At 43.2% G+C, this 24735-nt stretch overlaps 1 protein-coding gene across 5 annotated transcripts in view; it reads right to left on the reverse strand.

The window, feature by feature from the left end:
* Nucleotides 1-24390, reverse strand: part of SCUBE1 (signal peptide, CUB domain and EGF like domain containing 1) — a 191909-nt gene extending 167519 nt beyond the window's left edge. For 3 of the 5 annotated variants that reach the window (XM_081191594.1, XM_081191593.1, XM_081191592.1), the window contains exons 1-2: nucleotides 24268-24390; nucleotides 20420-20542 (exon numbers count right to left, since the gene is read on the reverse strand). In XM_081191594.1, coding sequence (XP_081047720.1) covers nucleotides 20420-20542; nucleotides 24268-24361 — 217 coding nt within the window. In that variant the 5' untranslated portion in view covers nucleotides 24362-24390. Of the gene's footprint in view, nucleotides 1-109; nucleotides 158-202; nucleotides 326-20419; nucleotides 20543-24267 lie in introns of those variants that run through there. The other 2 variants (XM_081191595.1, XM_081191597.1) reach the window with 2 other exon arrangements.
* Between the last annotated feature and the right edge of the window lie 345 nt (nucleotides 24391-24735).

Raw genomic sequence — 24735 nt, forward strand, 5'->3', positions numbered from 1 at the left:
GCGTGGCGGCAGCGGGAGGCCCCATTAGCTAAAGTGGTGCTTCAGGTTAAGAACAGTTTCAGGTTAAGAACAGACCTCCGGAACGAATTAAGTACTTAACCCGAGGTACCATTGTATTTGGGGAGCTCCATCGATGGTCCAGACAGAGAGGCAAAGTATAAAATAGGCACGTCCAATTCCCAAGAGACTGCGATCTACTCACAGTATAAAAAGACCGGCTGTGATCTACCCATTGTCATTGCCAGGAGTTGCTGAGCTTTCTTTAGGGGAGGGTACAGTAATGGAGCACAAAGGTGATCACTAACCTGATACTGCCATTGATCAAAGACACCCCCGCGACTGACCGGTAGATCACGATTGAACTGTTGGACATGCCTGGCCTATAAGAATCTCATGGCACCCAAAATGGTTGGGACTTGCTTCTGGAAGCTTCCTGAAGGTTCCACTGGAGAAGGCTGGTATAGCAAGCTATGTTGGGGCATCTGAACTGACACAAAAGTTACACTGTGCCAGGGGTCAAATAAAAGAAGACATTGCTGTGCCGCGGATACTGTACTTCAATTTAATCCAGTTTGCATCAGAACAGGAGCGGTCTCTAAAAAACCCAACATGCTAGGCCTTCTTGTGAAGTGGACAGTAAAGCCAGTTCACTTCTTGCAGAGGTTGTGTTAGAAAAGGAGGCATAAATGTCCCAGGAGGTAAATATGACCCTGTCGAAAGGCCAGGCACATTTCTAAATAAAGACTGTTTTGTGTACTAAGCTTTTGTGAACACGTTTTTGTGATTACTATTATTATTATTATTATTATCATCATCATCATCATCATCATCATCACTTCTGTAGTTCTGAATTTCAAGGCCCTTTGGCCCGTTCTTTCCTTGTGTGAGTTTGTGTTTACAAACACAGCTTCCGGCTGAGGAGACCAAGGCATCTGATGAAGGCAGGTTCCCTTCTCCTGCTTCATTGCAGCCAGCCTTAAATAAACCTTTTTTTTAAAAAAATATTTTACTGATTTTATTTTTCCCCATTTATGATTATCATATGCACAATTATTTTAACAGTTTTGCTAATTTTATTGCGTAAATTCCTTAGAAAGATTCATGACTAAGTGGCATATGAATTTTTCAAAACTAAGGAAGCAGATAAGCCATGGTAGCTTATGGGACGGTTAATTTCATCGTTTTTAAGGTTCCACAGAACCTTTGTTGCTTTTCCTGCTTTCTCTCCACATTCTTCCCACATGTGTGACTGGCAAGATATTTAATTAATTAACTGACCAAATTTATATTCCACTCGATTGTAATAAAACAGTTTACACAAGAGATATAAAAATTATGCATAAAAACAGTTAAGAACAAACATATATGGATAATTAAAATCATCAGCAAACGAGTAAAAAACAGAAAGTAAAACAATTTCTTTTTAAAGAACAGTTCTAGTGAAGGTTTTTAACATGTTGAGCACTAAATTCCAACACATTTATAAAAAGATAATACAGTGGTACCTCAGGTTACATACGCTTTAGGTTACAGACTCCGCTAACCCAGAAATAGTGCTTCAGGTTAAGAACTTTGCTTCAAGATGAGAGCAGAAATCGCACGGCAGCAGCAGCTGGAAGCCCCATTAGCTAAAGTGGTGCTTCAGGTTAAGAACAGTTTCAGGTTAAGAACGGATCTCCGGAACGAATTAGATACTTAACCCGAGGTACCACTGTAAAAAGCAATATATCAAAAAGAAAGAATAATAAAGAGAAGGAAAATATAAAATAGAATACAGTACTCATAATCCTTACAAAACAAAATTATATAAAAAAGAGAAAGAGAAAAAAGAACAGAGGAAAAATAACTAAAAGAATAGAAAAATAGATAAAAGAACTACTGCCTCCTTATGCCTAAAGGAAAACAATTTCCAAGTCCAACTCCCCAATATTAAATGTTAGAAATTTTCCTGAAACACAGGACATAAATTTATACCAAAAAAAAAATCAAACAAGATGCCCAACTCTGTTGATAAGCAAAGATGATTTTTGAGGGAGATCCTGAGGGGTATCTGTAAAAGAGGGCTGGTCCATTCAGCATCAGTAATGAATGGCAGATAGTGTCTTACGCCAAGAGCAACACTTAAATTTTACCCACAGGAATTAATGGCAGACACTCAACAACAACAACAACTTAGGTTACTTATTTTAGAGAAAGCAATCAAGGACAATGTGGGTAATCCTTTAACCTAACATGGAGATCAACTCAGTCTCTAACTGCAGAAGCCCTTGAGATGGTTTACAACCGAGGCCACCAACTTTGGGGGGCCAATAGGCGCATGAATTGCAAATGGAGGAGCTGTTGTGGGTGCCACACACACCAGGACACACTGAAACCTATTGCACTGGCTACAATAGGATGTGGTTCTCAAACCAAACACTAGCGGAGGAAGGGGAGGCCCCTGGAAAAGTTTCTGTGGGCACACATGCGCCCACAGCCCCATTTTGGCAACCCCCTGGCTTCCAACAATAAAGTAACATAAAATCATTACTGTATAATATTTAAAAACAAAGAGCACCAATTATTTAAAAGTCAATATACATAGAATCACAGTTTACAACAACAAAAAATCAAACCACATTACAGGCCCAAACCCTGGTGGAATAAACAGGAAGAAAGTAGAGATTGACAGCTGCTGAGGAAGAGGAGCCCACACGTCAGGTGCCAAAGCAAAGAAGGCTCTCCTCTTCTAAGCAAATGCCAATCTGAGGGTGAAACTAGACATGAAATAAAATGTGCATTTCCAGTTAAGGGGAGGATTAAACTCTTCCTTCCCCTTCATCTAGAGCGGGTCTTTGTTTTGTGGAAAACAATTATCAGCCAGTCTATCTGACGCTATGTGTGAAACCAAACATGTATGTTAAATGCAAACATGTACCGTATTTTTCGCTCTATAACACGCACCTGACCATAACACACACGTAGTTTTTAGAGGAGGAAAATCTGTAGACATGCCACCCGTAGGCATTTCCTCCATAACACGCACAGACATTTCCCCTTACTTTCTAGGAGGAAAAAAGTGAGTGTTATGGTGCAAAAAATACGGTATTTAATGATATCATGTTTAATTTGGCCCCAACTTGCAACAGAGAAGACAACCAGAGCAGTGCCCCATCTGAAGATTTTAATGCGAAGGCGCATTCATTGGATCAGAAATCATTTCTCAGCAACAGCTGCGGTTGGTTCCAGGAGAATGTACTGGAAGCCTCTATGGGAAGAGAGCCTGGGACTTGGGTACAGTGACATACAACGCTAGCTTTCCTCTCTCTTTTTATTACTTTATTGACAATCTTATACAACAAATATAGTATACATCTTCTTTAACCAGACATGAGTATGAATCTCAAACAAAACAACAACCATATACAAGTAATACTCCATTTGTTAACAAACAATAAACTTAATTTATATTTCTACTGTCTGTTGTTTTCTTCTCTATTTATTAACATAGATAACAAAAAACAAAACAAAAAAACCCCATAATTGGACTTCCTATCATTTCCCAATGTGTATTTTCTTTCTGATGGTGAATATACCTAACATTATTAGCTTATCCTTTGTTTCCTTTCAAATACATTCTTAGAACAGTTCTTAACCTTTGACTTATTTTATTTATATTTCATTAATCCAGGGTCAATCAAATGGTGCCATAGACTTTATGCCACTGTTGTGATTTCGTTGACGTACTGTATTTTATATAGGATCATTTTACATAGGACCATCACTTTATATAGGATCATCTGTGGTGAGAGATGCAATATGAACCCCACAACAACAAAAATATTACTTTAAAAATGCATCTGGCTGAACCCTGTTTATTGCTTGATTCCTGTTTCTATGATAGTTTTTTCTTGCTTGTATTTTTATTTACCACTCAGAGAACTTTAAACACAAAACAGTTTTAAGAGGGTTTTTTATAATAACTAAATAAAACTGCTACTCTGTCCTGCTACTGACTGGTACCCTAACCACATATATAGGGAGATAACTTCTGATTACTTCAACCATACCGATTTACACACTTATTTTCTTACAACAAAAACTAAAGTAACCTTAAATTCAAAACAGCGCTTCATGCTTCAGTGTTTCTAACAAAAAAGCTCTGCTTTGATATTCATGTTCATTCAACAGAAAACCTGAAAGTGTAATAGACCAAGTTTGAAGAGATGGGCTAGTAGTTGCACCAAAACATTCTTCTCCCCCTGCATCCCTGTAAGGTAGAATTTAACAGAGGAGCTGCGAAAGGGATGTGGACATTCACCAATAACTGTACAGTACTTAATTCCTAGCTACAGCTTTCCTCCCATACTCTGCAATGTTCTTTGTACCGCCGTGTTCATTTGCATTTGACTTCCCAAACAACAGTAGTTTACGCTGTCATTAACTTGTGCAGCTAAGTATTTTGTCTCTATACTGTTTGCACTGCTGCTTCAGAGGGGATTAAACTACTGCTGTTCTTCTTAGCCAGTATTCCTATTATCAGAGTTAGAGCAAAGCTATCTCATATTCTCTTGCAAGGGAAGGCCTTTATGCACCACACGCCCTACAAAATCCTAAAATAAAATAAAAACAAACCATACTCTTATAGAGCATTATACACAACTGTTTTTGCAATTAACACTTAATATTCTAATGCAGTTGCATCGCCTCTATCGAGCTCTCCAAGCCAGAGGGTTTTTTAAGGACTTCCTCAATTCCAGCATTTCACAGATGAAAAGAGGGACACTTGAATAATGGTGCCACTCTGTACTCTCACAACAAGGACCAAGTTGCACTTCTTCCTTATTTGGTTTCAGAATTGCCTGCAAGATCAGTCTTTTTCAGCTGCTTCTGGACTGACCACTTAGGAATTTTGTTAGGTAATTTTTGAAGTGTATGAACACTGTTATCTTAGTTTCTATTGTTGCTAATAACTCTGATTTTAATATGTTTAAAGTTTATCTTTGAGAGCTAGGAAATGGCATACTACATTCTCACAAAATATAAAATGAAATAAACCAACAGAACAAAGCACATTGTGCCTGAGCTCCCAATATCCTGCTGTAATGGCTGGAAGCTTTTTCCTATGTGAAGTGCTCAGTATTTCTTTATTCGGGAATAAGCACGTTCTACTCTGCCTTCTCAGAGAGACTGTACCAGTTTCCTTTAAAAATAAATACACAGAAATGCTTATAGTTCTTACTAAATAGCTGCAATTCGTAACACATTCAAGTGGGACGCGGGTGGCGCTGTGGTCTAAACCACTGAGCCTTTGGGCTTGCTGATCAAAAGGCCGGTGGTTCAAATCCCCGTGACGGGCTGAGGTCCCGTTGCTCAGTCCCTGCTCCTGCCAACCTAGCAGTTCGAAAGCACATCAAAGTGCAAGTAGATTAATAGGTACCACTCCAGCGGGGAGGTGAATGGCATTTCCCTGCGCTGCTCTGGTTCGCCAGAAGCGGCTTAGTCATGCTGGCCACATGACCCGGAAGCTGTCTGCAGACAAACGCCGGCTCCCTCGGCCTGTAAAGCAAGATGAGCACCGCAACCCTAGAGTCGTTTGTGACTGGACTTAACTGTCAGGGGTCCCTTTACCTAAAGTGGGTTCAGCTGGGACCCAAGTCAATAAAGCGTGAGACTCTTAATCTCAGGGTTGTGGGTTCAAGCCCCAAGTTCAGCAAAAAGATTCCTGCACTGCTGGGGGTTGGGCTAGATGACTCTAGTGGTCCCTTACAACTCTCCAATTCTATGAGTCTATGAATCTTTGCCATCTGGATACAGCAGTGGTCTTCAGCTGGTGGGTCTGGACCTGATCCAAGCTGGGTTGCAACAGGAGCACCACCACCATGCAAATATATGGTAAATGATTATGAAATGGGTCCCCAAATGCAGTGCTATTTTTCTAGAAAAAGAAGTGCCAGAATTCACCATAAACACCTCCCTGGTTCTCTTAGAATGGCAATGGCGCCCACCTGAGAGGTGCCAGAACTCATTTCCGGTGAGTTCCGGCTGAAAAAAAGTCCTGCCCAAATGCATGCTTGGGTTAAAAGCATCTATACTTCCTTACACACACACACCCTAAAGACACATAAGCACCTACCCTCTCTCTCTTCTTCGTCCTGCTCTCTTTTAATCTACCCATCATGCATTTATTCTTTTTCTCTTGGGGGCTGCAGGATTATGTTCAAAAAACACAGGTGCATGCCAGTTCTGGTGCAAAATTCCAAATGGAAGAGGACAACAATTCTCCAGTTATGTCCCATGATCCCTTTAGTAAGATCAAGCACAAATTTTCCATTGTGTTATCTCGGCCTTGATCGCTTATAGCATAATATTATGCTTGTCTACTCAAAAGTAAGTTCCACTGAGTGCCACAGGGCTTGCTGCCAGGTAAATGTGTATAGGACTGAAAATAAAGGTCACAATTATGCAGAAGACAAAGCTAGGATGCAACTTCTGATTTCATAAATGCTAACTTTAACAGATCATGCTTATTTCAAAGATGTCAGTGTTTTTAAAGACCAAAACTTTCTCCCTCACAAAAATACACTGACATAATCCATACATACTTTTATGTAGCATTAAGCCCAAAAGAACAAAGGAAAGATCACTGAGATCACTGCACGAAGTTGAGATTTTTGCTTGTATTCTATGTTCCCTCTAGCCAGTGCAGACACACTGAGCCTAGTCTCTTAAATAACTATAACATTTTAAGCGAATGTCCTATAGGTGGCAAAGCTGTGAAGGCTAAGCCTTGGCATGAATTCCCTAGGTCAGGGGTTCTCAAACTGTGGTCCATGGGCCACCACTGGTCAGCAAGCTTCGTTCAAGTGGTCCTCAGCATGGCTGTAGATTTGTGGTTGAAGATGGGAGATGCAATAATCCATCGCATTACATACAGGCGACTCCTGATTTACATGGGGGTTATGTTCCAAGGCACCGTGCATTTAAGTGAAATTGTGTATATTTGCAACACCACTGAAAAAAACAGCAAACACCCCATTCCACCCCTGCCCTACCCTGCCCCATTTGTGACATTTTCAGGTCACTTCTGATGCCCAAGTGTGCAGTCACACACATACTGGATGCGCCTAAAACAGTTGCTGCCCGTATTCATTTTGATTTTTAATTGCATTTTATTGCTTCTTTTATTTCTTACGGACTGTGATTTATTGCATTATAATTCTATAGAATTCGAATCATAATGCACTAAAAATATAAGAAATAAAAGAAGCCGCAATAATACGATAAAAAACCACACAGCATCTCGCACACTGCATTTACACTTGCTACATGCAGAAAAGTAATTTAAGTGGTCCACAAAGGCCCTCAGCAGTTTTCAAACGGTCTGGGGGGTGGGGGGAGAGTTTTGGAACTACTGCCCTGGACGGCCTGAGATGACCAAGACAACTATCTCATTCCTTTCGCACTCAAGACACTTCATATCTGAAATATCATGATGTTAATACTGGTCCTGCCTTACACGGCTGACCATAGCTAAGGGATTCTAATACATTTCCTGGAAATCAGATTCATACAAAACAAGCCCAAAATATTACCAAATCAATAACTAACCGAGAGGCAATATTTTCATTCAAAGCATGAAAGAAATTATCTGCAGGCTATCAAAAAGCTTGTGAAAACAAAAACATCTTGTCTGCTTTTCTAAAAACCTGGAATTTGGGGCTGAGGCAAGGCTCTCTTGGTAAAAGCTTCTATGGTAATCTTGTGAATTCACAAGATTCACATTCATTTTTAATTAAATTTTATTTGTAACTAATCAAATAATCTTGGACAATTTTTTTTTATTAAAAAAAGCAAGCACAGAGCTGAATGCTTCCTGTGCTGATTGAGGAACTTGTATGTACCCAAACTGCAAACCATTTTCAGAATCTGTTGCTCACAGCCCCTCTAAATAAACAAGCAATTGAAAAGTAGGACAAAACCACATAGAGAAGGCTTTTTAAAATTTTAATTAACTGGAATACATCTACGGTAATGAGTAGCTGTATGGAGACTAAATTATTATCTAAAAGGTATTTGAGCTTTCAAACAACCCATTTAAGAAAGGCTTACGGGTTGTTTGTTTTTTCTAAAAAAATTGTAGGCTGTTTCCGATTATAAAGGAAAGCTTTTAATTAAGATTAGAACAGCCTAATTCAAGCAATAATTTGGTTCTCTTAGTTAGTAAGCCTCTATTAAAAACAAAGCAATTAAGGTTAAATGGGTCGAGGCACTTAAGGTTCTCTCCCACCTCCACAATTATAATAGTAGGGGAGGATATGTCAGGGACTAATTCAGAACAGAAGACACATGTTTCAAACAAGTTTGTGTTTCCCTGTTAATAACAGGGTTGCATTTAATGTTCGCTGAAGACTAGCATATTTGTAAACTAGATGTTCTAAAGAACATCAATTTGGGCAAAGATGTAATCATACAAAAGAGGCCTATTATCAGCCCCTTAATTGTACTAGGTCTTGCTCCCCTGAAATCTATACCTGCAGTTTTATTACCTCATGTAAATTATTAGCTTAAGAGCAAAGCAAAATGGCATTAGCTTTATGAAGTGATTAAGCTATTCCACATTTGGTATACTTTATTGCACTGGTTCTTAAACACTGCATTTACAGGTGCCCCCCCCCCCACGCAAGATCTTCATTAAAACAAAAGAAACCATTCATGTATTAATGTGAGGGGGGGGGGAGTTTGCTGCCAACATTGAGCAAAAACATCATATGGCAGAGGACAACATGAAATCAACAATGAAATCACATTCATAAAAGAGATGCAAAGTGCACTGCAAACCAGTAGGCCAGATGAATGTATCAACATTGTGGATCATCCCTCATGGAAAACCTGGGTCAAATAATGTGTTTTAAGCAAGCATTTAAAATAGCAGTACTGTGGGTGCCTGTATATGCTGAGGAACCAAAGTGTTCTTCAAAGTTTCTACTGCACCCTGAAGAGAGAAAAGTCTGCTTTTCAGTGCCAAGCTTAGAATTTAACCTGAAATGCAGCTTGCCTCTTCTGCTGTGCCACAGTGGAAACGTAAAAGAAGTTTCAGAGGAAAGTAGGACAGTGAGCCAGAAACAGACTGGACAAGGGTTCTCCCATGTGATAACAGTAAAATATGAAAAAGTGATGGACTACAAGTCAAGGCAAAGCAATGAAGTTTAGGAAATCCTAGCTTTTTTACGTTCCAGAAATATAGCGCTCTTAAAGGTAAAAAAATTATCCATAATTCCACATGCTATACTGTATACACAAATGCTTAACATTGAAAAATATGCATATTAGTCAAAACTGCATACAAAAATGTGTGTATTAAGAGAAATGCTGGCAGATTTTCCTGTGGGTTAAAAAAAAAAAAGTGTATCACCAAAATTGATAGATCATCCGGAGTTGCTTGGGCCATCAGCAACTGCCCAACAGTGCCAACCCCAAACAGAGAAACACACCCGTTTCTTAGCCTAGTGTGTGTGTGTGTGTGTGAAACGAACCAATGCGGAAGGTCCCAGACTGCAGAATGGCCGGGATCCAGTTCTAATTGGATGTCTACAAACGCCAGGAACCCTACCGTCAAAAACCCACCCCCTTTAAGATTTTACATGCATCATCAGTACATGGGGTTCATCAGTACATACAAGCAAATATAGCTGGTTATGTCATTATAGCTGAAAACACATGTGCTATTATTGAACAGACAGATCCAGCTGCAGCGTGAACCCAGCTTTGCAATGGGGGTGCATACATTCACACACTGAAACATCGGATCTGTGAGTGTAATGGTCCTCAGTCTTGCCTTTCACTTCATGTATCAGGTGCACTATCTGAGCTGTTTCTTTGTTTTTAAGTGAAGTTATTTATGCACATTCATATTCATCTCACATTCCAGAGATTAGAAGCAATTCCATGGATTAGTGTCATTGGAACTAGCCAGTTGGTACCTACTGCCACTGTAACATAACAAAGTAGGATTCACTGTTCCAAAACCACAAGGAAAATCTGCAGAGCCAGGAGTTTCTTTGAGCAGGAACTGAGGGGAACTGAGCTCCCTTACCTTTTTTCTTACATTAAATAAAAAAAATTGTTTGTGGGAGCTGGAACTGATATACACAAATGCCTACCTATATCTGTAATCAATAAAATTGTGGCCATGTCTAATCCAGATCTTTGTCCGCTTGAGTTAAATTTAGCCACTACCTGGGGAGGGGGATATGGCATTGTGACTGGGAACACAGGAAACAAAGAAACTTCATGGTGAGTTCCCCCACCATTTCCCAGGAAAAAGCACTGTGCAGAACCCCTGGTTTCAGAGCTTACCCTGTGAAGTGGTACCTCAGTTTAAGAACAGCCCTGTTTACGAACTATTCAGTATACAAACTCCACAAAACCAGAAGTAGTGTCCCAGTTTGCGAACTTTACCTCGGTCTACGAACGGAATCTGAACGGTGGACGGGCACCAGTGGCAGGAGGCCTCATTAGGGAAAGCGCACCTTGGTTTAAGAGCGGCTTTGGTTTAAGAACAGACTTCTGGAACAGATTAAGTTCGTAAACCGAGGTACCACTGTATATATTTTGTTTGTATATAAGTGTTATCAGTCTGCCTCCACATCAAATAACTAAAGTAGACTCACTTTTTTGTTGTGATTGGAGTGGGGACCATGAGCCATTATCAGCTAACAAAACTCTTTTTTGTATGATTCATGATGCTCATTCACAACTTTCTGACTTCTGCATAACTCCCATTTGGGAAAGGGGAAGTCATTTTAAAAAAACCTTCATGGACTCCAGAGTACACAGAAATTTTCTCAGCGCAGCTTGTGTCAAAAGGTGTCCTAAGTCCATCATCAGTCCACAGTTAAAAAATGTTGACCTTGTACAGGAAGAGGTAACTCAAACCAGCTACATAATAACCTCTAAAGGAAGTCTAGGAATTTTCTATAGAAACAAAATTTCCAGCAAGAGAAAAAAGCTTATCAATACGCAAAGTATATTTTAGCCCAAGATGAAGGTTCCACCCACGTGAGAATTCCTACTGTATCCATGGCACCACACAAATCAGCCTTCCCCAACTGGATGCCCTCTGAAGCAACTCTCATTAGCCCCCCCCCCCCCGGATGCTCTAATCTGAAGCATCCCGAGGGCACCAGGATGGGGAAATCTGATTTAGATCAAATACGTCAGCTGAAATCACAAAGGAAGAGTACGTGTCATTGAAAGAACTTTTCTTAGAAAAGACACCACTAGAATAGGAAGCCTAACGAGAACTATTGCAATATTATTCCAAAAGTTGCAGAAGCTGCAGCCACTGTTGCAACCGCAAGGATGTAAGGATATTTATTTCAGCACGATAAACAGCTTGTGCAGACATACTGGAAGAGCCTAACCTCACAGCAGTTTAGAGTGCTCAGGAATGGGCCATGGGGTACCCCAACCCCAGAGCAAAATCCTCCCCCCCCCTTCTTAACACAGCATTGGGGGCATAGCGGGAGGGGGGGACTGCCAGGGTGATTGCCCCGGGCACATTGCTCCTCCTGCCCGATCTAAGCCAACCCTGTACTGCTTTGCAACACCACTCAGGGAGGGTGGCATGAGAGGGCGCGTGGCTGTTGTGTCCTCGCGCTGCCCTCCCCAGATCCCAACCTTGCAAGGCTACTGGGAGGGGGGAGGGGTGCGTGAGCCATGCACCGTTCAATCCCAGCCTCGCCTTAGCTGGTGAGACTAGGATCAAGGGGCGTGGGACTGCCGTACCCTTCTCACATCACCCTCCCCGGATCCGAGCCTTGCAAGGCTGCTTGGGGAGGGTGATGTGGGGACACAGCAACCGCGTGCCCTTTGACCCCAGCCTCATGTGAGGCTTCTGCGTGCCCCCCGCCCCCCCCCCAGACGGCATGGAGACCTGCTCCGCCGCTGCACAGCACTAGCATCAGCAATTACACTAACCATGGTTAAGGCCAAGAACCCTGCTTGACTTAACCACAATTAAGAACGGCAGAAGATCCACTACCAAGGATCAGAGCAGCTTAGCTAACAGCAACCAACAACTGTCAAGATTAAAGGAGGCAGTAGCAGGCAGAGGCTCCACCCTGCAGAGTCCCCATGTGACAGGCAGGCAACTCAGCCAATCACTGCCATGGGCTTCACAAAACACCTAGGCTCATTACAGTGTAGGTTTAGTGACAATTTTCTACTAAGTTCAACAGTTGGCTATGTTCTTATTTTTACTGCCCCTTTCACCACAAAAGTCACATAGCATCTTTTTTAAAAAAGAAGAAGTGTAAGAGGGCCCAAGTAGTTGTTATTGTGAACATTCTCCGCTAAAATTCAGTAAAAACTTTACCTCTGGTTAAACAAATTCTAAACCTTGCAATTCATCATGGGGGGGGGGCGAGGTGGACTACTACAAATCTGTTGGAGGCTTGTTTTGTGGAGAGAAAATTCTCCCTCCAGGAAGGTTATACAGCTATATGCACCCTTTAAACATCACTCAGGATCCACAGCAGAACACAATGGGCAACAAAAAAGAAGCTTTGGCCAGTCATACCATATTGCTTCTTCATAGGTTTAGATGGAAAATGGGAAACAAACCAGAAAGCCATTTGGAACAATCCTGCTCAATCAGACAGTATGATTCATTTACAGAAGTTCTGGTTTAAAAGGCATTTAGATACCTACTTGGAAGGGCACCCCAAACGAATTCTTTTGTGCTTTCGGAGGTATAACCACAACTTACAAAATGGTTCTAAAGTGCCTGTGTCTTAAAATACAGCATTAAGCAGAAATCAATACTGCCATGCAATTTTTGTCTGTGGTTTGGTAAATTCAACCTCCTGGCCACAATTTTAGTCTTCTCTTGTGGAGCAAAGGAGGCCTTCCCCCATTCCCGCCAGCTTGCCTTGTGACCTTCTCTCCTTGCTCCTCAACGTACATTTTAAGAACGCAAGAAGAGCCTGCTAGGTCCGCCCAATGGCCCATCTAGATGAGAATCCCGTAGCCACAGTGGCCAACCAGATGTCAGTGGGAAACCAGCAAGCAGCACTCGCCCCTCCTGGGGTTTCCAACAACTGGTAGTTCAGAGCACTGCTGCCTCCAGCTGTGGAAGCAGAGCATAGCCATCAATAGCCCTACATCGAAAGGATTGCAGGAACACATTTGAGAATATAATTTCTCTTTAAATTAATGCTGAAATCCTATGCACATCTGCAAATAAGTCCCCCCCCCAAAAAATGTGCTATTTTTATAGGGTGACTCCCAAAGGATGACAGAGGAGAAACAAGGAGTGCAATCACATAAGATTCAGACTGCATCAGTTTTCCCACATGCACACTGACTGAAATGTCTGGCACATACCTGAAGTTCTGGAAGAGACTTTAAAAGGTGTAAGAGAGAAGACCTTTCCCTTCTCTCCCAGACATTCTATGTGGAATGTTGCAAAAACACTGAGCTTCCTAGAGGGTTCATACGAGGACCTGTGGATGGAAGATGCCTTTGGGCAGAGAGCAGGGAGGGGAGATCTGGCCATTACTGCAGGATTGGGCTACACGTGTTTTAACATAACCAGAAGTTATTTTTTTATTTGACAGAGATTGTTTGTTATTGGTTCGTAAACCTTGTTTATGTGTGAACCCAACTACATACAAAATGATTTTGCCTGGCGCCTAAATATATGTAATGAAGGTGTCAGTCAAGTCTCCTTGGGGAGAGCACCACAGGGAGCCACCACAGAAAAGGTCTGTTCTCATGTGCCACCCTCCAGACCTCTCATGGAGGGGCACATGAAGAAGGGCTTGAGATGATGGTTGCAGGGTCCTGGGTGGTTCCTACTGAGGAGAGGAAGTCCTTGAGGTATTGCAGTCCTGAGCTGTATAATGCTTTGAAATGGGCCCAAAAACTGATTGGCAGGCAGTGCAGTTGGGCTAGGATTGGTGTTATATACTAGCTGAAATTTCTGAATTGTCTTCAGAGGCAGCCCCATCTATGAAATGTTGCGGTAATCTAATTAACACAAAGCTGACACATCTCACACACATGTGCAACAAAATCCCTAGAAGGCTATTAAAATCAAGGTCTCAGATATAGAATGTGTTCAAGTTTGCTCAACTTCTCTTACCTATTCACTAGCTGATGCTAAATGCCATCCTGCGTGAAAGTTTAAAATTAGTCATGCAAATTCCATTTCATACATAGATTTCTGCAGGGTAATCTCTTACTTTAAATCCTCACAGAGCCCTCTTATTTTGAGTAAGCCAAGGTATGTTGGGACAGAAATAAAGGTATGCATTAAATAAGCATGGATTGCAGCCAGGTCTACCATTAAACAGAAATCAACTTCTAAAATATGGGTAGTTTTAAGATGCAAGGAATCTTTTGATGTGGCCAGCCAGCCCAGCTACACTGCTCAATGCTGGGAACACGGCCTCATGTAGCTATTGCCTTAAATAGGTTTTCCCAGAGTGTAGAATTCATTCCTTTGAAGACACTGGGGTGAGGTGGGTGGGTGGGTAAGCAAGGCTGCATAAATATTCTGCCTTTGTTCTCTGTGAGAGAGGGTAGCAAGGCTCCCAAAGAACAGAAGTTCCAAGATTCTTGAACACTGAGAAGTGGACATTCAAAAAAATATGTCTTGTCAGGTTGGAGTGCAAGACAGAAATAATATGATGACCACAAAAATGTTGTACAAGGGCACTTGATCAAACATTTTCAGTTGACTTGGAGAATATGAAGTTTTTAAAATTTTATTTTGTGGACTTCAAGCAAGCAATCTTCAGGTCTTTAAACTTTTTAATAGACTGATCTTATATTGTGCTAAACATTTCTATACAGTTTCAGCCTCTGAGGAGAAAGACATTTATAGAAGCACTAACAGCATTTACAAGCAAAGAAAACCCACATGTTGTATTTACAAGGCACTGTCGTGTGGCACCCTTGATATTAGTGTTTGCCAACAGGCAGATAAATCTGTGTAAAATGTGTTTGGGAAGGGAACTCGTACACAGTCTGAAATAGTAATTTATGAAGCACCTATAAATAAAGATAAAAAGATCTTGAACAAATCTTAAGATTATCGATTTAGGTTCTGGTGTAGATGAACATTAAATTTGCCAAAAACATTGAATTCAGAATTGAAGCAGTAAGAAACTCAATAAACAGAACTAGCTGTAGTGAGGGGTGGGAGAACAGGAGTCTGCCCAGGGGACAAATTCCATTATCTCCCCCACAGCCCGTTTTGTCCACCTTACCAACACTGTGAAAAATTACCATCATAGTAAAGGTAAAGGGACCCCTGACCATTAGGTCCAGTCGCAGACGACTCTGGGGCTGCGGTGCTCATCTCGCTTTAATGGCCAGGGGAGCCAGTGTACAGCTTCCTTAGTCATGTGGCCAGAATGACTAAGCAACTTCTGGCAAACCAGAGCAGCGCACGGAAGCGCCGTTTACCTTCCTGCCGGAGCGGTGCCTATTTATCTACTTGCACTTCGTGCTTTTGAACTGCTAGGTTGGCAGGAGCTGGGACCGAACCACGGGAGCTCACCCCGTCACGGGGATTCAAACTACCGACCTTCTGATCGGCAAGCCCTAGGCTCTGTGGTTTAACCCACAACACCACCTGCATCCCACCACCATAGTAGTCAACTGCAAAAGGTAGAAACATTTCATCCACAAGAAGAATATTGGCTGGGAATGCCTAACAAGCTACTAACGCAAAAATACAAAAGGGCAGATAGACCTAACATCTGCTGTCCTCTTTAAATTTGCCTACATGGTTCTCAGATTCAGTGAAATCCAAACATGGTTGTACAATAACTGCTGAAACTCTCATCATAACCACCACTCAAATTACAACAGAAATGACAACTGCAAAACTTACTGTCAAACCATATGGCCTACTCGGAGTCAGCACAACGCGCTCCTTATCTGAAGCCAAGAGATCAGAAGCATCTGTTCCTTTCCCTCTCCATAGGGAATTCCCAGTGCACATCTCGACATGTGCCATAATCACAACTACAGTGGTACCTTGGTTTGCAACCGTTTTGGATTACAACCATTTTGGATTACAACCACGTCAAACCCGGCAGTGCGTGTCCCTTTCTTTGGATTACAACCCCTTTTTTATATATTATAACACCCCCCCTTTCTTTTGGAGGCCCCATTGGCAAAAGCGCACCTTGGGTTACAACCTGTTTTGGTTTACAACTGGACCTCCAGAACAGGTTATGGTTGTAAACCAAGGTACCACTGTAACACCAACAATAACCAGCTTTTTTTTTTAAAAGTAGATTTCCAGCAGATGCCCACAGTGGGGGGAAAAACAAACACACAAAGCATTCTTTGCACCTCTATCTGTGGCAGTTTTCGCATAGGAGGAAAAAAAGAACTAACAGGAAAATCCAATGGCTCTTGCACCAGTGTAAATCCCAACCCTTTCTCTCTTACACTGGTGCAAGAGTGACTGCATCATCCTGAAAGTTATCTATCCTTTCTGCCTCATCAAACTCGTGCTGCCACAACTGGTACCTCTCAAACCCTGTGCTCCACCAGCTTTCACTAATATTGCCCCTTAAGCACAACTTACCTGGTGATGGTCTACTTTGCACTATGGTCTGCAGGTCACGCAGTACAGACTTTCAAGACTACTGACTACTGTTAAGCCCACAGAGGTAACAGGGAAACACCTGAAACCATAAGGTATCATTGTTTGGGGGGTTTTGTGGAAAGAAAGCAGGATGAGCACTTCCCCCATTGCTGACTGAAATCATTGCCGCACAGTGCCAGACCTTGGCTTGCACTTGTTCTAGCCAGCAAGGAACTCCAAAAAGTAATTCCAGCAGCTACAGTTTTCATCTGCCTTTGATCGTCTTCTTGAAGATGACGCACTGCTCTCTCTCCATTCAGAAATCGATCCCAGGGCAGGTCCCAATTATTTCTTCAGAGCCTGCAGGTTCCTCATCCTTCCTTCTCCAGCCAGCCTTCTCTCAATTTATAGCAGCTGCAGCATAAGGTCAGAGATACGCCCAGACTGACAGCTCCTAACAGCAGAATGAGCTGGGTGGCCACACAAGGCCTCCAGACAAACTGAAAGACAGGGAGATGCAAGCTGGTGCCCTGAACCTGTTCCAATATTGCCAGCTCTACTGAAATCTTCACAGATCTACCAAAATATATGCCGATCCAACTCAATACCTGAAAACCTCTGAAGCAAGATTTAATGAAAGGGGAGGGTGCTAAGCACCTCTCTCCCTTGCAGGTTGGGTGAGGGGGGTCTCTCTACCTCTCCATTAAACCTTGCTGCAGATGAGGGAGCTTCATCAAGCAGGCAGCTAAACCGATGGACGAAGAGTCTCCCCACCCCACCCCATTAAGCCTTGCTCTGGGCCATAGCTGTCAACTTACAGATTTGAAAATAAGGGACCAGCAGCCTCGAAAATAAGGGATCAGCAGCCAAAATAAGGGATTTTGGCTTCGCTTAGGGGCGCGGGTGGCGCTGTGGGTAAAACCTCAGCACCTAGGACTTGCCGATCGTCAGGTCGGCAGTTCGAATCCCCACGGCGGGGTGTGCTCCCGTTGCTCGGTTTCAGCGCCTGCCAACCTAGCAGTTCGAAAGCACCTCCGGGTGCAAGTAGATAAATAGGGACCGCTTACTAGCGGGAAGGTAAACGGCGTTTCCATGTGCTGCGCTGGCTCACCAGATGCAGCTTGTCACGCTGGCCACGTGACCCGGAAGTGTCTGCAGACAGCGCTGGCCCCCAGCCTCTTAAGTGAGAAGGGCGCACAACCCTAGAGTCGGACATGACTGGCCCGTACGGGCAGGGGTACCTTTACCTTTTTATACAGAAATCCACCACTCATGGAGCCATGCTGCTTTGGCTGCGACTGACTGTGTTTTGCAGGGGGTTGGACTAGATTATCCTAAGGGTCTACAACTCCGACCAAAGAAGAGTGGCAGACAAAACTGATGAACGACGTCCAGATGGCAAAGCTTACAGGCAGAATTAGAAACCAGGAAGAGGACCTCTTTTTAAAAAACAACAACATTGATTTCTTGTGCCAGGGCAACAAAGTGCTTTAATTCATTTCAGTACAAACATAGAGTTCTTGTATAAAGTTAAATCCCTCTTGAAAAATACTGAGTCTGGAGGCACCCTTAGAATATTCCAACTGTCTAATTTCTTACCACTTTTGGATTTTATGAGGAATCTCCAAGCTGCTAAGAAGAAATTATTTCTTCACCTGTACTTCTTACATAACATTACTGAAAAGAGGGCCAGATGGGAATCTGACACTTTCTACCTGCTGCCCACACCATATGTCAGTTCTACACTGGCTCATGATTCTCCCTTCTTAGCTAAAATTTCCGTAAGATTGGGACATCGGTGTTATTGTTTCCATTTATAAGAAGGTGATAAAAATCTGATCAATAGTGTCTATCATGTCATAAGCAGATGCCAAGGTTATTCCCCCCCCCTTGTGTTCAGATGTTACTGAAACAGCTACTAATAAAATCAGGACACCTGATCGTGTCTCGGTAATTTAGATGGTAATATAATAAAAAAGCTGGCTACTTTTGCTTTTGTGGTAGTGCCTGTATGGCTGAAATATTTTGAAACTAATGTAGTGTATAGCTAATTGAGAAAGGAAGGTGTACTTGTCATTTGTTTAATCGTAATTTTGTTGTGTCTAAACAAATAAACCTACTTACTACTGATTTGCAGTACAAATGGTAGAGATTTCAGGGCCACCCTGACAGGATTAATATTTTCACCAAGGACAAAATATGCCTGTTTTATCCCAATAGCCCACTCACTCTTGGTTTCAGTTAACAATCACAAGGATGTCATTTTGAGGATGCACTTTAATCCAACTCTTTCATTTTATTTTTTTTAAATAGCAGACATGTCTCAGACTCCAACACAGGATCCGCTCTAGAGGACCCCTCACTTATTTCAATTTTGTACACTGCTGCTGCTTATGCAGGCACAAGAAGCATCTGCAGCTATCCCTAGTGCATGGAGGGCACTAGGAAGGAGCTACAAATGGCTGAGGCAGAGAAAATAGGCAGGGCAGTGAAGCAATGCAAAACAATTGCTTCCAGAAGTAAATTCTAGTAAGAGCACTATTTTTCTGATTCCCCACCTTTAATTTTAATGAGCCTTTTTTCTTTCTTTTCAAAAATAGAACGTCTTTTTGTCCCGATCAAGAGTAGATCATTTTGACTTTGCTTCAGAAAAATGAAAATTGCCAAAACTGCTGTTCGGTGTTCTCCTCTGCAGGAAGCCCTCAACTTACACAGGGGTTATGTTCCAGGGATCACACCTAAAGCCAAAACAGTGTATGATTCAAAACACATTGGGTGCAACAGCAGGTGGGATTGCCGAAGTCGTTTTCCCTGGACACCTGCCCCTTTTTTAATTAAATAAAAATAAAATAAAATTGGCAAACACATAAAGCTGAATGTGCACAAGTTAAACACATGTAAGACACAGGCTTACTGTACTGGCTTTCAATACAACAATAAGCTAATCTCGTGTTTTCAGTATTATCTTAGCTTTCCTAGTGTTAATTAAAGCTTTCCTAGAAGTTAATTAAAACAAAACTATTTTACTTTATCCTACTTATCAGCAAAGCTATGTGCATTCTGCAGTAAAATAAGTTGTGACCATACGAATAACACACGTTAAGCAACTCTGCAGAATATATTTTATTCTGCAAAATTTGTCGTAGTTCTGCTAGCCATGGGGGAGGTAAGGAGCACTGCAGACACCTCTCTGGCTTCTGAGACTGTAGAAGGCACAGTGCTAGCCTAACTCCGTAGCCATAAAATCTAGAAAGTGTTTTTGTTTTTGGTTTTATTCAAGAAAAGAAATTGTGTTTCTTAAGAAGCTGGAGTATGCACCCATTGCCACGTTCTGTCCCTCGATTTTGTAGAGTGAAAAAACAGAAAGTATGACAAAACATTGACTCACATTTCAGTGTATAGCCCCGCTCTAATCTCACAGATTAAAAGCCTGTCTCGAAGTAGACCATTAGTTGGGCACTATTTCTGAGAGGTTCAACTAAGCCCCAAAGGGAAGCAAGCATATGACAAGGAAAATTAGCCACATGATGCATGCAGAACTTTGGTGTGTGCATGTGTCTGTACAAACACACTACTTCTAAGCAAAAGTCACCTTGGGTTTCCCAGAAGTAACTTCAGAGTGCAGGATGCTGCAGTTTAGATACAGAACAATTAACAGAAGCAGCAGGAGCTTCTTTCCAATAAATACCACGATTTGAGGATAAGCTGCTGTAAATCTGCATTAATTGTTTCAGGAATTCCACTATTTACAGAAGCACTAGCAGAGTAAATAAAATGGGGTGGGGGTTGGGATAACTTTGACATAAATAAGAGAGCAGCCAACCTTACCTTCACACTGTTTTCCTTCTCCTTTATAACCTGGTTTGCAAATGCATTTGTATGACTTAGGCGTGTTCTGACAAATGGCATCAATGTGACAGTCGTCTGTCCCTTCTGTGCATTCGTCAGCATCTGCATCACAGAACATATAAAAAAAGAAAAGCAAGGGATTTCATAAAAACTTTTGAGAGATTCCACTTGGAAAATCTGTTCAACTGAGTTTGCTCCAAGTCTCACCAAAGGCAACCCAGAATTATTTAGATGTCACCACTGCAATATACACACCATAAATAAAACGCAAATGCCTCGTATCTAGCAAGGAAGAGCTGTAGGCAAAAGAAAACTTAACCCTCGTGAATTGATTTTTTAAAAGATAACCTGGCTCTCCATGAAATAGTTGAGCATCTTTTGATGCCATTGGAATGTGCATCGCTATCCAGTGCCATGACTTGTAATGTTTGACTAGTTGCCTGCCACTAAAACAGAATGAAGACCAAAATCCAAACTAGGTTTCTGCCTTAGAAACACACTAACGTTGCCCATATTCATCACGTGAAACTGGGGACCACTTCTTGCATTATTTTTGGCAATGAAGAATGCGTAACCAAGTACAAAATACACGCAACTCCATCAAGCGAGACATGTGCCTGCAGTGTCTTTTAGCGGTAGTGTCCCTTTAAAATAGATGCAAGCAGAAATCGCACCAGTAGGCTAGCTTAGCAGGCAAAGAACAAGGCGACAAGGCTGTGAGGCTCAGGAAGAGCAGCAGGGGCACCTGTCACCTGAAGCAGCCATCTCGCTCTTAGCTAATGGTTGGGCCAGCCTTTCTAACAGGTGAACAATGCAGACAAGTGACTGCAGAAGCCTGTGAAACATGCCACAAAGTGAAGTTTAATCCAGCTGAATAGCCTGCTCTCTATGAAGAGATGCAATGACGGCTCATACTAAGAAGCAGAACTAACATAAGCTCCTTGATTTCAATCCGACTACTCTCAGTAGGGTATAGTAGGATGCAGCCCAATCAGATACACAACTACTCAGAAGCAGGCCCCACGGAGATCCATGGAACTTACTCTGAAGTAAGTGTGCATAGTATTGTAGCCTTGAAAGGGTCAGGTGTAAAAAGTCTATTTCCAAAGGGGCCAACTGCCTTTCAAGTGAGCAGCCCTTCTGAACATTTTCCACAACTAACAGCATACAGTGGATGTCTAGTGTATTATTATTTCCATGCCCCCCCAACTACTTTTTTTTTTAGGGATACGAAATGCTATACTGTTGCTGCTGCTGAGAAAATTGATGGAAGAAAGAGCTAAACATAACAAATACTCAGAAAAAGGAGTGAGCGGAAACCCATCAATCCACAATCCATGCTGTTTTACAGCATTAATTCAGGCAAGGGGTCGGGAGAGATATTGTCAAGCGAAACAGCAATCCCTGCATAAGGGGGGAAGGCACTGGGAATCAGCTGTCCCTTTGGAAGAACTTTGTCTTTGAGAACCAGGCCTTGGGAGACCTTGGTGCTCACGGAAGAAAGTGGCCCAAGGCTATTGATTACTGTCTAAATGTCAATCAGGCAACTCTGCCTTATAGCAAAAAGAGCCTTTAAATGGATTTCCTCATAATTTAACGCCAGAGGCCCATCTGGGGCTCTTTATCTTATTGGCTGCATAGCCTCCACCAGTAATAATGATATGGCTAACAATTAACTGCCTAAAATCATGAGCCAATAAATGTGAAGTTTTAAATTTATAATATAGGTGGGGGGGCACGGGGAGAGCAGAAAAAGACTCCTCTACCATCCATGTGCAGTTTGTTTCATGCCAATTAGATTAACAGATCCTAAGAAAAGGTGCACCAAAGTGAAAAAGACTTTGATTGTTAGCTTGAAATCCTAACGCTAATTGTTTCAGAAATGCTCACTCAGCCATCTCCAGCGATAAAACAAGGATTCTTCAAAGTCACAGAGGAGGGGAGAGGAGGGGGCTGCTAAGGGGCAGCAGGAATAATCAGATATTGTGGCCAGGCACACATCAGAGAACTTTGCAAGGGGAAGGAATAAAAAGCAGAGGGAGGAACTGTTATTTCGGGCGAACCTTCTGAGAAGTAAAATTCTTAAAACACAGACAGGCAAGGTCCCTTCCGCGCTGGTGTGCTTCTAACAAAGCGGAGAAAGAAAGAAGTTTGCTCTCCACGACTGAATAGTGGCTTAATTGGTTTCTTTCTTTTGATTTATTTCAACTGCTCAAGCAGTTCAGAACTAGCTGTGGGGTTTTTTATTTTTTAAAAAGTTGGGGGGGGGGCAGGTTTCAGTAAATTTTTCAGGGCACAGTTCAGATCACATACACATGCCACTATGTATTCAGTCAGGCAGGGGATAAAGTAGGAGGTGGCGCTTTTGTTTCAAGTGCCTAAGTTCATACTTTTGACTCATTAAAAGAGGCAAGCAGCTCTCCCATCAAGCTCAGCAGAAGTGACAGCTGGGCTCCTTTCTAATGCCGTCAAAAAACTCAAACTGCGTTGAGCCCAAAGGGGACACTTCACAGCAAACCGAGGATCCTGAGAGTCAGGCGTGTGAATGCCAATGAGTCAAATGGAAAGGGCAGATCCAACGGCGAAACTTCCTCTGCTGCAAGGCTCCTGCTAGGCTGCTTAGGCATTATATTTTTAATCCCTGACCCCTCGCCATTTCTAGGGACAATGCTGGCTTATAGGGAAAGATGAATGCAACTAGATTCCTAGGTCTGTCTTAATCTTCCTGATACTTCTGACAGAAAAACACTAAAAAAATAGTAAAACTGAAGTGCATCCCCCCCCAAAAAAAGGTCTGCTTTTTTGAATGTGAGAGGGGTCCTGTGCGTTTGTGTGCAGTATCACTATCCCAGCTGAACCACCTCCAAGGTCAGGAAATTCTACAGCCTCTCTCTGGATCAGAAGTGATTGAATACGCAGCTCCATGCACGATTCAGAGGGGCAGAATCACCTACCTACCCCCCACCCCCCACAGAAGTTGGCTGGAAAGGGGAAGGCCAGAGCAGTGAATCACGCAGAGACACAGTGGACAGCACCCTCCATGAGTACCTGGATGCTCACAGCAGAATTTAATTATTTAATGAAGTTATTTCTCCCAGCGCAGTAGCAGGACACTGTTTGCAAACTGCTGTTCTAGGAGCATCACTGACTTGTAAGGCAAGGGACAGAGACAGCTGGTCTCCACATATCATATCTCCAGTTAAAATCTCACAAAACATAAACAGAACCACCAAGATGCTCTAAATTTCTGCTGAAAGAGAAGGAATATATTTTTCTTGCGCGTTAACACCTACAGCTGCAGGTTCAGCCTATCTGGAAATCTTTGGAGGGCCAGAGAAGAAACCCTATAGCTTTAAGATATTTGCCACATTATATTGAACCCTCCCCCCCCCCATACAAAGAACCCAAGTCAAAGAAGGGTCAGGCAACTATTCGAAGCACAATAGAAGGATCCTGTGAAAATTTGGCTGGAGCGGGGCGAGGAAACACAAGGTGAAGTTAAGAAATCCTATAATTAACCTTTTTGCGCTGCTGCTGCTCTATGGCAACTGGCTCAACTCCTCTGTCTAGACAGGTTGACCCCGGACACCGCGAACTGGTGGCTTTGCATCTCCCCGCTTCGGGGAAAACAACTTCGAAGAGGAGCCGGGAGTCTGAGGGGCGCGAAACAAAGCTGGAGAAGAAAGTCCTGCACCGACAACCCCCTCCCCGCGCCATGCAACTTCTCCTCCCTCGGCTCCATCCCGGGAGAAGCCGCTTGCCCTCCTCTCTCCCCGCCGCCAACCTGAGCCCCCGAGCCAGGGGAGAAGGCGCCTCCTCCTCCTTACCTGGGACGCCGCTGGCGGCGGCGGCGGCGAGCCTGCGCGGGTGCAGGAGGGCGAGCGCCAAGCCCAGGTGCCACGCCAGGCGCACAGTCCCCATGGCAAGGAGGCGACCCGGCGCGAGGTGGGGCGTGCGCGGCTGTGCCCGGGGCGCGCTCGGCGCTGGCCGACTCGCCGCCGCCGCAGGAACGGACGCGCCCACAGCGCCCCGCTGATTCGCGGGGGCGCCGCGCGGGGGGCGGGACGGGCGGGGAGCCAGGCCAATCGCCCGGCCGGGGGAGGGGCGCCAGCTGGGGATGGGGAGCAGCGCCGGGCAGCGCCAGGGAGGGCAGAGGGGCCAGGGGCCGGGCTGGGCGCCGGAGGGCCGCTGCTGCTGCCGCCGCCTCCGCCGAAAGCCCGGAGAGGAAAAGAGCTCCGAGAACCAGTGGGGGTGCAGGGGGGCCGGGCGCAACATCTGGGGGTACGGGTTAGGGG

Source organism: Podarcis bocagei (genome assembly GCF_964188305.1).
Source record: "Podarcis bocagei genome assembly, chromosome: 4".
NCBI lineage: Eukaryota > Metazoa > Chordata > Lepidosauria > Squamata > Lacertidae > Podarcis > Podarcis bocagei.